Here is a 13,655-nt window from a genome sequence, read left to right as displayed (position 1 = left end):
CAGCATGAGCCCAGTGTAATGAGCTGTTGATGGGTGTGGAACAGAGCACATGTAGTGGTGAGCACATAGGGCAGATACTATTGAAGGGAAAAGGTAGAGGTGCAGTGACGGCTCTTTCCCTCATGGTGGGACAGGGTTGAGATTCTACAAGTGATGTGTGTGTGTTTTTATACCAGTTGTGTAATGTTAACTATGACACCATGATATAATTTGGGGCCAGTTCTTGCTGCTGAAATTGTACTCTGGCCAGCATTAAAATTTTACTTTGTAAAACAGGAATGAAATTCTATAGTGATGGCAGATTTTAGTACCCAACACAAAAATCTGGAAATTGAAAAAAACTGTAAAAAGGGCACAAAAAACTATTTTGATCAGAAAAATGAACATATGAGTTTGGCAAAAAAAATTGGGTATGATGTTGAAACTGTTGGGGTTATTTTATATAGACTGGTTGCAAAACCTTCTGATACTTGGCATGCATTTTACTATAAAGAGGGACTGGAGTACTTGTGTGTTTAGTGACCTTACCATTGTATGGGGTATCGGGTTATTCAACCGCACCAGCATGTAAGACTGCTACTTCCATTGCGACTCCTCAATGTATTGTGTCTGATTTAGTTATGTGCATGGTACATCAGGCACAGTGGCCTGTTCTACAATATTCTTGCTTCAGTAGCCAAACTGGGCATATTGTAGCTCTTTGTTAACCCATACGTTGGCACAGAAGGGCGGCTGCTTTTATTTAGTCGTCGGCAATATTCTTGAGCCTATTCTCTCCTCTGTCCTCCTTTAGAGTATTACCTCCTAAAATAAGTCATGGTGTGTAACTTCTAATGTTGATTAATGTGGTCAGTTGCAATGTCCTCCTTTTTGGGCAAGTAATAGCCTACCTTGCTTTGATGTATTTGTTACATAAGGATAAGGAGACATTGGGATTGTTTTGCGCATGGTGACTTTTCTTTTGGGCTCTTCTTCCTAACACTGTCTCTACCTGGCTGTCTCTCACTGTCTCTGTCTTTCTCCTCTCTCCTATCTGTAATATCAGGACTTCCCTGGCTTAAGTGACGATTATTATGGATCAAAGAGTCTGAGTAAGTCCCTCAGTGTGAGGGGGGAGGGGCTCTGATCTTACAATTGGGGTGTCTGTGCTTGGGGGCACGTCCTGTCAGGTCTGGGTGGGGGGCAGATGGTAGTTTGTGATGTCTTTTTCTACCCATATAATGCACATGAAGATCTGCTACATATTGGGGCAACAATGCAGTCTAACTGATATCTATTGGATCTAGCTGAGATGTAGGCAATTTTTAACATGATCATCTAATGCCTCTCAGCTCTGTAGTGATATAAGTATAATTAAAATGCTTGATATTCAAGATTATCTGTAACTTAGGTTTGTAACAACAACCTTTGTATTTTCTTGCATTCAGCTAAAGCATGACTTTTTGAATATTAGTTGGGAATATCCCAAGTCCATTTGTTGGAAGGAAGCTAATGGAATACCTAGAGCTGTTAATGTAACATGGAGAAGTGATGCCTGTGATTCCTACAGCTCAAAAATACCCTTAAGGAAGTTAACATTCTTATTTTTAAATGCCTGATGTAGGGAACCTTAACTCGTACATACAGTCTACATCAATGTTAACCCAGTATTATCCGAATTCAGCTATCCTACCAGTAAGAATGATCCAGTTATAGGTAGACAACTGTTTAGAGAAGCTTGCACTTCTAAAAGCGCTGCCTTTATGATTATCAAACCCTTTCCCCTGGCTCTGTGTGTGCAGTGTGTCACTTCTTTCTGCTGTATGGCTAACTACTCCGTGCTGACATTGGTTTATTACTTTACAGAGGCTGTGACATCGAATACCAGTGACAGCGAGAGCAGCTCCAGTAAGTAACTGTTCATCCTCCATGGATGCTTTTCACCTTTGTTCTTCAGTTCAGTGAAGTCTCAAACTCTTTTACTCTCCCTCCACAGAGGGACAGGAAGACACTATTCTTTCATATGAGCCAGTGACCCGACAAGAGAGTAAGTGTCTGGTGTTTTGTTTTTGTATTATAGGAGTAAAATCATGTGTCCTAGAACTTGTATATGTGGGTAGTGCTGTGATATCAATTTAGTACGTTTACTCAAGGGGGTTAGTAATTGTACCGGGAACCACTGCATTAAGACAGAAGGAGTGGTTATTTCTGAGACTCTTTGCTCAGGCCCTTAAGTAGGTGGGGAATCCGACACCTAAAGATGCCCAGTGTGTCACGCATTTAAATCTGAAACTGCTACAGCAGGGGTGGCCAATCAGTCAGAGACAAAGAGTAAAGAAAAATTATCTATAGATACTGAAAACAGCCAACTTTTCCTCTAATATGTGTGTGCTTATACATATACCCAGTATAAATATGCACAAACATACCGTACACACATACATTGAAAATAACATAATTTATAATAACTTGCTCAGCAAGAAGGCAAAATATCAAACACATTGCTAAAATGTTTAGAAAAATTATAAAATCATCCCCACGTACCACAAGATCTCACCACATGCCCCTTAAATGCCAGACATCCACACATGCCTCTTAAATACCAATCAACCTCCCCACATGTCATCAGATATAACCAAATTCCCCATACATACCATCAGACTTACTCCATACATGCCAATCACATGCGCCCCTCCACCACATGCCTACCGACCTACACACATTCCATCATATCTCCCAAAATGCCATCACATCTCCTTACATGCCCATCAGCCTCTTCACATGCCATCACATCTCACATGCCCCTTACTTGCCTGCACAAACGAAGGAGGAAGAGTACACTACACTCTCTCCTCCCCCTTTCCTGATTCTATTGTCTGCAACACTGTGGCCGCTCTGCATTGCTCAGAGGAAGTCACAAGACATGGCTGCTCTCGGTCAGTCTAGCAGCTGGACAACTACTTTGTTGATGCTCCTGGCCAGGAGCCACATTTCAAAGCTCAAAGAGCCACAGGTTGGCCACCGCTGTGCTACAGGCTCACTCATATTACTAGAGAGTTTGATAATGAGTTAAGCATTGATAGGCCATAGCATAAAGTAGTGTTTCACAACCAATGTTCCAGGACACAAGGCTGGATGTCTCGTGATAATTTTTCAAGCGGCAAGAGGACCAAAGTGTTTTAACTGAAGAGATATAACAGTGATTATGTTTGAGCTATTTTTTAATATTACATAGAAGAACTTGCCTGTAATTGTATCTTGTTTTAAAATATACTGTTATAAAAGATAATTTTATTTATTACGATTAGCTTATCACAAATAAATAACTGAATTGTGCGTTGCAAAAGATTGATAACCACTGGTATAAAACACTAACCCTTTTACATGTGGAAAACCTATCCATTTAAAATGTTACCATCCTTATTTAACCTGGGTGTTGTTTCTTCTAAAGTCCTTTTTTACGACTGTTCAATAAATATGGTCTTAGGGGTACATTTATCAAGCTATGAGTTCCCGGCAGGGTTGAAAAGTGGAGATGTTGCCTATAGCAACAAATCAGATTCTAGATATCATTTTGTAGAATGTACTAAATAAATAACTAGAATATGATTGGTCCTATAGGCAACATCTCCAATCTTCAATCCCGCCGGAAACTCGCAGCTTTATAAATTTACTCCTAAGACCTAGTTTATTGAACAGTTTCTTGTTTGAATACAATATTGCATAGAATGGACTAATATGGGTTTGATGGTTTTAAAGACCTCGGTGTAGTTTAATGTGGACTTGACAGTGTTACTTGTAATGCTCGTGACCTTTTATTTCCTACCTAGTTCATTACTCAAGACCAGTCATTATTTTGGGTCCCTTGAAGGACAGAGTTAATGATGACCTAATCTCTGAATTTCCTCACAAATTTGGTTCTTGTGTTCCACGTAAGTGTGCCTTTTTAATTTCCACAATTTTTATACCTTTATGCAGTACCTCATGCTCTCTCTAATGTAGATCAATTTCTCGCTGCAGACACCACACGATCACGAAGGGAGGTGGAGATTGATGGTCAGGACTATCATTTTGTCTCTTCTCGGGAGCAGATGGAGAAAGACATTCAGGAAAACAAATTCATAGAGGCTGGTCAGTTTAATGACAATCTGTATGGAACTAGCATTCAATCTGTGCGTGCAGTAGCTGAAAGGGTAAGTTTGCAAAGGTGACCAGTTTACTCACTAATGGCGCAATATGTTTCTAATTGAGTGACGTCTCATAATATATGCTAATTTGCTATCTTTCACAGGGAAAACACTGCATTCTCGATGTATCTGGCAATGCAATCAAGCGATTGCAACAAGCACAACTATTCCCCATCGCTATTTTTATCAAACCAAAATCAGTAGAAGCACTCATGTAAGTAACAGTTTATTGCTTTTTTTATCTCTAAAGATTAGAGTGACAAATATGTGTGGTTTAAGCTGGGTACACACTACACTGTTTTCATCCAATAATCGGCAAAATCAGCCGACATACGACAGCTCATTCAAAAGTCGGGTCAGTGTGTGCAGTGACACGATTGTCGCCTCATTTGGTTGGTCGTACCGTTTAATATTTTCGTTCCAATCTCGTTTCCGCTGTGCAGTGTGTATAAACTTCCGACCGATCCACAACAGTGAGTATGAAATTACAGTCATTGCTCACGACAACATGGCTGTAAAAAGTCGCTAAAGGGACGTCCGCTCTTCCCTTTATCGTCCTAAACAAGGCTAGTGTGTATGCAGTCCATGGACCGAGCGATCGGAACATCGAGCGCATGTAAAAGTTGGTTGAAATTTCTGTAGTGTGTACCCAGCTTTAGTAAACGTGAGCAATGTTAATCTGGCCACAGGTTCCAGATATTGGGCTTAGTGATAAAATGAATGTCAGTTTGGCCACACACAGGAGTAACTGGGCCCTGTTAATGTTGTTAAAAGATGACAACATACAGGTCTATAGTGGATTTACCGACCTTCCTGACAATAATACTCAGATTTTTATAGGGCCCAGTGGTCATTTTGGGACTCTGTGCTTTAATATGGGGCAGATTGCCTAATTTTGTAGCGTTTGTTGCCTGCATTAGGATCTGACATTCTGAAGCAGATAGAATTCTATACTGCGAGCATAGATAAGTACCCTACACAGAGAAAATCTGTAAGTGTGTGAAAGTAAATGCAGTGTGGACATTTAATATAACTGAAAGAAAGGTACAGTAAAATTATTATGGCGAGACAAGCAGACCAGATTGCCTGCACTTGTCCCTATAATTCTTAAGCTGGGTACACACTACAGAATCTTTCTACAACTTTTTATGCTGATCGATTTTACATGCGAAGGATGGTCCGATCGCTCGGTCCATGGAAAAGCATACACACTAGCCTTGTTTTAGACGATAAAGGGAAGAGCGGACGTCCCTTTAGCGACTTTTTACAGCCATGTTGTCGTGAGCAACGTGATACACATGCCCCCCAGGTCGAGGAAGTATCGGAGGATTGTCGTGGATCGGTCGGAAGTTTATACACACTACACAATGGAAATGAGATTGGAACGAAAATATTTAACGGTACGACCAACCAAATGATGCAACAATCGTCCATTTGGGCAGACTTTAGACCATCGTGTCACTGCACACACTGACCTGACTTTTGATCGATCGGTCGTATGTCAGCTGTTTGAGACGATTATTGGACAAAAACCCTGTAGTGTGTACCTAGCTTATGTGCACAGAGTGACAATAGATGAAGATTGCTGTGTAATGACCAGTTTAAAGTGGAACTAAACCTAAATAAACACTATTAGCACACTGCAAGAATGAAGCATACATAGTAAAACAGTCCATTTCAATCACTTGTTATAGTTTATTTTTTTTGGATGAGGTTTTTTTTCTTGCTCACCAGGTGCCATTCACTATGTCCCACAATAAACTTTCAATGCTTACCTCTCAAACTGCTTTATGCAGAAGGCACTTCAAGAAAATTGGACATGTGATAGGAATCCTGGTTGATGTGAGAGCGACTATATTGCAAAGTGTATATAGAGGATTAAAGGGAGAGAGATGAAAAATGACTCTTGTTACTTGTCTCATGGTAGGGAAATGAATCGGAGGCAAACATTTGAACAAGCTCACAAGATGTTCGATAAAGCCACCAAGCTGGAGCAGGAGTTTGGAGAATTTTTCACAGGTAAATTGATCAATGCAAAATGTATGCATCTCTCGATTCGTAACTTTGTGACAGTCCTGTTGCAGTGCATTAACTGAAACCACTAAAGGTGGTTTCTGGCATGTACATCCATAGTAGACTGGGTTGTACTTCATAATACTTTGATGCAATGAGATCTGATTACCAGAGTTCCCTTATAGAAGATCTACTAAGAACCAAATCCGTTGCCATAACTGTTACAGTATGTTGCTGTCATTATTCTCCCTTATGCAACTAAAATTCTTAGCAACCACTGCCCTTAAATTATCCTGCAACTAAAAAACCTTTTATGGCAGAGCAAATATTTGTAAGTGTCTTAATTTTATTTGAACCTGACTCAGTGGCAGCCTGTATATATACAAGGAAAGTATTTATGTAATTGGGGATGAACTGGACTTCAGTATCACTTGGTGCACCATCTCTGTGCAGTGCATGCAGGTTCAGAAGCTGTGAGCTCTGGGTCATCCCTGACACTGCAGAAACTGCTGATGCAGCAAGACCTACAGATGAGTCTTGAGAGATAAAGAACCTTTAGGGCTCAAGTGTCGGGACCAACTAGGAGCTCCAGCATGTCATTTGGAGCCAGATTGTGGTACAATTTTGTCAGCTTGGTAGTTTATCCATCTAACAAAATGTATGCAAATCCACAGGGTTACTATTAATGTTTATATAAGGAGCTCTTTTAGTGCGGTTTGTTTTTGTACAGTCATGGCCAAAAGTTCTGAGAATGACACCAGTATTGGTTTTCACAAAGTTTGCTGCTTCAGTGTTTTTAGACCTTATTGTCAGATGTTTGATATGGTATATTGAAGTAAAATTACAAGCATTTCATAAGTGTCAAAGGCTTTTATTGGCAATTGGATTATGTATATGCAAGGAGTCAATATTTGCAGTGTTGCCTCTTCTTTGAAGACCTCTGCAATTTGCCCTGGCATGCTGTCAATCAACTACTGGGCCACATACTGACTGATGGCCACCCATTCTTGCCTAATCAATGCTTTGGGTTTGTCAGAATTTGTGGGTTTTTGTCTGTTCACCTGCCTCTTGAGGATTAATCACAAGTTATCAATGGGATTAAGGTCTGGAGAATGTCCAGGCCATGAATCCAAAATTTTGATGTTTTAATCCCCAAGCCACGTAGTTATCACTTTTGCCTTATGGCAAGGTGCTCCAGCATGCTGGAAAAGGCATTGTTCGTCACCAAAATGTTCTTGTATGGTTGGGAGAAGTTGATCTTGGAGGATGTTTTGGTACCATTCTTTATTCATGGCTGTGTTCTTAGGCATAATTGTGATTGAGCACACTCCCTTGGCTGAGAAGCAACCTCAAACTTGAAGGGTCTCAGGATGCTTTACTGTTGGCATGACACAGGACTGATGGTATCGCCCACCTTTCTTTCTCCAGACAAGCGTTTTTCCCGATGCCCTAAACAATCCGAAAGGGGATTCATCAGAGAAAATGACTTTACCCCGATTCTCAACAGTCCAATCCCTGTACCTTTTGCAGAATATCAGTTTGTCCCTTATGATTTTCCTGGAGAGAAGTGGCTTCTTTGTTGGCCTTCTTGACACCAGGCCATCCTCCAAAAGTCTTCGCCTCACTGTGTCTGCAGATGCACTCATACCTGCCTGCTGCCATTCCTGAGCAAGCTCTGCACTAGTGGTGCCCAATCCCGCAGCTGAATCAACTTTAGGAGATGGTCCTGGCGCTTGCTGACATTCTTGGGTGGCCTGAAGCCTTCTTCACAACTCTTGAACCTCTTGAAGTTATTTATGATCCAATAAATGATTGCTTTAGGTGCAGTCTTACTTGCAGCAATAGTCTTGCCTGTGAAGCCCTTTTTTTTGCAAAGCAATGATGACAACCATGGTTACCTGTAAGGAAACATGTGCAAACAGAGGAAGAACAATGATTTCTAGCACCACCCTCCTTTTAAAGCTTCCAGTCTGTTACTCTAACTCAATCAGCATGACGGTCATCTCCAGCCTTGTCCTCGTCAACACTCTCACCTGTGTTAATGAGAGGATCACTGACCTGATGTCAGCTGGTCCTTATGTGGCAGGGCTGACATGCAGTGGAAACGTTGTTTTTGGGATAAAGTTCATTGTCATGGCAAAAAGGGACTTCGAAATAAATTGCAATTAATCTGATCGATCACTCATGACGTTCTGGAGTATATGCAAATTGTCATCATAAAAACTGAGGCAGTAGAGTTTGTGAAAAATAATATTTGTCATTCTCAACTTTTGGACATGACTGTAGTTATTTACTTTGTAAAAGTGATTCCTCTTCCCTCCTTAGCAATTTCCTAGTTTACCTTGATTTAAGCTACTTCCTTTATCATAATTGTGTGAAAAGAATGTAAGCAACTTCAGTTTCATGGAGATGATCTTTATCTTTATGGTAAAGATTTCATGCCTTATCTGCACCTTCCAGACTGCTCTTTTCTCTGCCATAAGAGCTTCTTCATAGCACATGGTCCCCTCCACTTGGTCATATTCCCATTGCTATGCTATAATTACAGTATATGCAAGAATAGGAAAATGTTGCATTGTTACTAATGTTTGTCAGCAAATAGACACAGGAAATTTCTTTCCCAATCTATACTTAGAATTTCTGGAACTTGAAAAGCAACTCTAATGCCTTTGTGCGTAGTATTGGTGCTTTGCTGTTTATGCTAACTGATATATTATCCATAGTGACGATCAGACTTGAAGGTGAATTGCACTGCTCTCGTAATCATTCACCTGCCTCTCAGGAGCCATTTTGGCTTCTGTCAATATGTAATAATTTTAATGTTACAAATCCGTCTTTAAATGTACAGCTTATTTGTATTATGTTTGTCTCTGTATCTGCAGACTGTCCTCCTTAGTGGAAGGGATCACATGCCCACATCTGCATACATCATTAGTTCGAGTGTCTGATATCACTAGCATAAAAAAAGTTAAACTGGTTGTGTGCGCGGACTGCATATTTTTCCCCCTCCCATCAGTGTATCTAACTGCCTACAATGGGAAAGGATTTGCACATACAATATACACCCTTTGAGCCTATTATGCTCATAGCGGTTCTTACAGGGATCTATTTTGTCTGTATTTTATATAGCTCCTTTGTGAACTCAAAATTCTTAATACTATTAATATGTTTTATAAAATGCCCATCTCTAGCAAATAAAAGAAATGATTACTTCCCATTTAAACATCCAGGGGTAAATGTATCAAGCTGAGAGTTTTCCAGAGAGTTTGGAAAACCAATCAGATTCTAGTTATCATTTATTCAGAAAATTCTACAAAATGATAGCTAGAATCTGATTGCTTGCTATAGGCAACAACTCCACTTTTCAAACCCGCCGGAAAACTCTTAGCTTGATACATTCCCCCCAAGCCCCCCCTTCCCCCAATTTGAGAAGCAAATAAAAGAGCCCAGGACATTTTATTTAATTTGGGTGATTAGTGCTAATTTTTAGTAGAGTTGTAACTATTAAGATCTGTAGCTTACCAAGAAATGGCTTGTGTTGCTGAAGGTAAATTACAGTTAGAGTACAAGATATAACATTGCACGACTGTGTAGAAGAAAGTGTATAGAAAAATCCTGCAGTCAGACCACAAACTAATCCCGTACAGCGTACGGTCCATTTTAAAACCACCTTCTATTTACAAATGTCCCCTTCCTACTAGCAGGTTGGCATGGGTTCCAGCCTTAAGAATGCACATGCAACATACATCTAATCTAGATCTAATGCACATATGATGCTTTTCTTAAGGACTCATGTTTTCACAAACAAAACTATTGCAGTTTATGTTGCAAAGAAAATAATATTGCTTATATCATTGTATTCTATCCGCAGCCATCGTACAGGGTGAGTCGCTGGAAGAAATTTATAACAAGATCAAGCAGATAATTGAGGATCATTCTGGACATCACATCTGGGTGTCATCCCCTGAAAAACTCTAAATCTTTTACTGGACTGCTGTCTACCCTATGATCCAACACTACCCGTACCCCCAGAGAAATGGAGCGGGGTTTTATGTGCATTTGCCATCAAACATGGAAATTTGTCCCCTCAGATCACCCTGGACTCCACTGGTTCTTCTCTGCAACTTGAGTGTAGTTATACTGACCATTCGGGGAATTTCATGGGGTCAACCAGGAATCCCTGCCCTCACTTGATTGGGGGCAAGAACAGACTTGAACATTTAGATTACAAAATGCAAAAAAAGGGAAAAGGACAGAAGAGGCCCAATCCTCCTAATTCCAAACATCCACCCTTTATCTATAAGCCCCCACCCCTGCTGGATTGGAAGGCATATTTATATACATATATATATATAATGTGTGTGTGCGTGTGTGTGTATATATAATTTATATATGACTATATATATATTATATATATATATTTTGGCTGTGATGGGATATTTGTCCCTGCTATTATATTGTTTGTAATGATTTTTTTAAAGGTCTCTTCTGTGATGGGCAGAGCTTAGGCTTTGTTCTGGTACTATACAGCCTACCCACCATGGCTGCAATTGCTTGCTCTGGGTAACAGGTAATGGTACATTTGCTATATGTGGTTGATCCAGTCAGCACCAAATTTATGGGAGGGCTGAGCAGGGTCTAGCTGCCTTTTTGCAGCTTGTCATGTTTGAAAGTTTCCTCTAGTGCATATTCATGGTACTCTGAACCTTATAGAAAACTGACATAATGTACATTAAGATTGATGATTTTTTATGTAAAGACAAGTGCACTCTATCTTCTATTAAATGTAACAACTTACAGAAAGAAGCTGATAAAACTGACACGTGCGCCAAACTTTAAAAGAAAACAATTCCCTTGTCTAGTTGTTATGGAAGAAACTTACTCTCTGACAAGCTATGCTCACGTGGTACTCTCATATGGTACTCTGTGATGGCTAGAAACTCCTCAGATGCCTGCAGCCTCCCATGGTGCAATGTTGTGCTCTGGGCCTATGTGTACAGGTCTGAACCATGGCCCTATGTTTGTTTTATGGTTGGAAAGCTTTTCACGCTCTTTCCAATTATGTAGATTTTTGTGAGATCAATACTGGGGCTTGCACAGTCCTTAATACTAAGGTGTGCATGGATACGCTTCTTTCCTGCTTGTCACTTTATGAACTCGACGACTGGAAGAGGCGTTTCTGTTCCAGGACTGAGCTCAGAAGCAGCTACGATAAGGAGAAGGGAATGTGAGAGACAGGAGCAGAGTTTTAATGGGTCTGACTCTTGTGCATCTGCATGATGATTTTTATTTTTTTAACATTGTGTTGCCGTGTGAAGCATTTTTTTTTTTCATGGTAACTTCCATTTTTAAATTAACGGGTATAAAGTCCATTTTCTTTTTTCATTTCCATTATAATCGTTCTCATTTTAATTGTTAGATTGCAAATCTGTCAATTGAAACCTGAATACATACTTCTGAGCCTGGGATGAAAGAGGACAGAAGGGCTTAATTCTAAGGTGTTGGAGCAATATAGATGTCCTTTCATTCACAATAAGCCCTCTGTTCCATACCTGCTTGCAGATGACATTGTTTTATGCTGCTGTGTTTTACTAAAAAGTGTGTTTGTAAAATCCAAGTGTTTAGAATTTCAAAACAAAATCCGATCTCTAGTAAAATGCCACAGGCAGTGAGAGTGTAGGGCAGCCGTATGTAGGTCTGCTGCAGGCAGCGCATGACTGAGGCAGGTTATGAGGTACAGTCATCTTCTTAGCGGGTTGTTTGTATGTTAGACCAATGTCACTGAGCATTTTAGCAAGTGTTCTGTTAGAATTTTTGTGAAGATTATTAGTTATGCCTGAGGAGGCTGTGAATCTGGTAGCAGGCGTTGGAATCGTGTCCACTGATGACCAAACAAAACTTTTCCACAGGTAACATGTTATCTGAACAGGGTACATGTGCTCTGAAGATGGATGGTGGGGTTTTTTTGTTTTTGTTTTTTTTTAATGGATTGTGCCATTCCAAAATTCATATTTGGTGTGAAGTATTGTTATGGAGAACTGCTCAAATTGAAGAATTGAGCCCAAAAATTGCCTCTTGAAGCTCAGTGTGAACCTTAACGCTCAGGGTCCCTTTCCAATGAGATGGAGAGCATGATCTTTCACGAACTTGATACTGACTCTACAGGACATGTCCCTCTACTCCATTATCCCCCAGTGTTGAAGATACCTGTGCTCTAACTAGCTGGCATTCCTGGTTTGTCCTGCACTGTTAAATGTTTGAAGTGTGGGGGTCATTCACTTTTAGGGCTATAGATTTGCTTTCGAATGATGCTGGGTTAATCATAGTGGCTTCAGAACAGTGGAAGTTTGAGGTGGGGGGAAACTAGTGAAATTTCTTAAAATTTTTGTTTTTTGCCAGCTGCTACAATGGGGAATTTGCAAAGCTTCTTCTTTTCCTCTTTTTAATTTACTTTTATTTAATTGTTGCCACCTGCTTGCTATCAAACAGCTTGGATGTACTGTGAAGAGGACATGTCATGGTACCAATTGTCTAATGGGATTTAAGCAGCAGGCGGGGTGGCTGGTACCAATGTGTGATGATACAACCTTTTTATATATATATCTATATCTTTGTCCCTGCCTCTCCCCTCCCAAATGTAATTTACATCAGAGCAGAAAATGAAATGGAATCTGATTGTTTAAAGAGATGCTGATAAACCCAGGAGGCACATATATTTTTTAATAAATGAAGTTCCAATGACTTGTGGGGTTTTTCTGCTTGCTTTTTCTTTTCATAAAGTGTATCAGGATTTTTACACCGGACATAAGGGTTACTTCAGGTAATTGGTGAAATCAATGTTTAGGATGGAAATAAAACTATAGAATGATCACTAACACAATTGCTTATGCATTAACATCCAGTTATGTAATGTTAACAGGCTTTTATAAAGCAGGTGTGTTTTACAACCATTTACCCTCCCCTCCCTTTAGAGCATGTTAAGGATACAGATTTACAGCATTCAAGTCTAGAGATTTGCTCCCAGGAACAACTCCCATCTTAAACTTGCACTTATATGTCTGCAGCAGTAGAGACGCTTTTATGTTTTAGTGCAGTGTTACATGTGCTCAGATTTAACAGCACTAGAGTAAAAGTTGCTAGTATATGATAGGATGGATCTATAAACCCATTTCATATAGCGAAGGATCCAACACTACAAAAAGATAATAGGGCTACTTAACATCTCTACGTAGCCAGCTTAAAAATATAGAAATGTATAAGTACTAGGACGCTTTTTGTTATGTGGTAAACAAGGCATTTTAACTGGTGTGTGTATTTCACTTTGGTATGTGCAGCATAGGAAGAGTTGCATTTGCATATAACCCCTATCCAATCTCTGATTAAGTTCTTACTATGTATCTAACTGGTAATTATTTTTTTTTACCCCAATTTCCTGAAGAATCTAACTTAAGGTTTGAGCTGGGAAATCTGAACCGA

General features: G+C 39.9%; 1 protein-coding gene across 8 annotated transcripts in view; it reads left to right on the top strand.

The window, feature by feature from the left end:
• Positions 1–12,920, top strand: part of DLG3 (discs large MAGUK scaffold protein 3) — a 146,216-nt gene extending 133,296 nt beyond the window's left edge. For 6 of the 8 annotated variants that reach the window (XM_075184493.1, XM_075184495.1, XM_075184498.1 and 3 more), the window contains 7 exons: positions 1,846–1,887; positions 1,976–2,026; positions 3,810–3,911; positions 4,000–4,172; positions 4,271–4,380; positions 6,094–6,185; positions 10,051–12,920. In XM_075184493.1, the coding sequence (XP_075040594.1) occupies positions 1,846–1,887; positions 1,976–2,026; positions 3,810–3,911; positions 4,000–4,172; positions 4,271–4,380; positions 6,094–6,185; positions 10,051–10,157 (677 nt within the window). In that variant the 3' untranslated portion in view covers positions 10,158–12,920. Of the gene's footprint in view, positions 1–1,045; positions 1,092–1,845; positions 1,888–1,975; positions 2,027–3,809; positions 3,912–3,999; positions 4,173–4,270; positions 4,381–6,093; positions 6,186–10,050 lie in introns of all 8 variants that reach the window. The other 2 variants (XM_075184494.1, XM_075184496.1) reach the window with 1 other exon arrangement.
• Positions 12,921–13,655: the final 735 nt, after the last annotated feature.

Source organism: Mixophyes fleayi, chromosome 9, assembly GCF_038048845.1.
Source record: "Mixophyes fleayi isolate aMixFle1 chromosome 9, aMixFle1.hap1, whole genome shotgun sequence".
Taxonomy (NCBI): Eukaryota; Metazoa; Chordata; class Amphibia; order Anura; family Limnodynastidae; genus Mixophyes; species Mixophyes fleayi.
The sequence above is the reverse complement of the archived record's forward strand: the minus strand, read 5'-3'. Positions and strand labels throughout refer to the sequence as shown.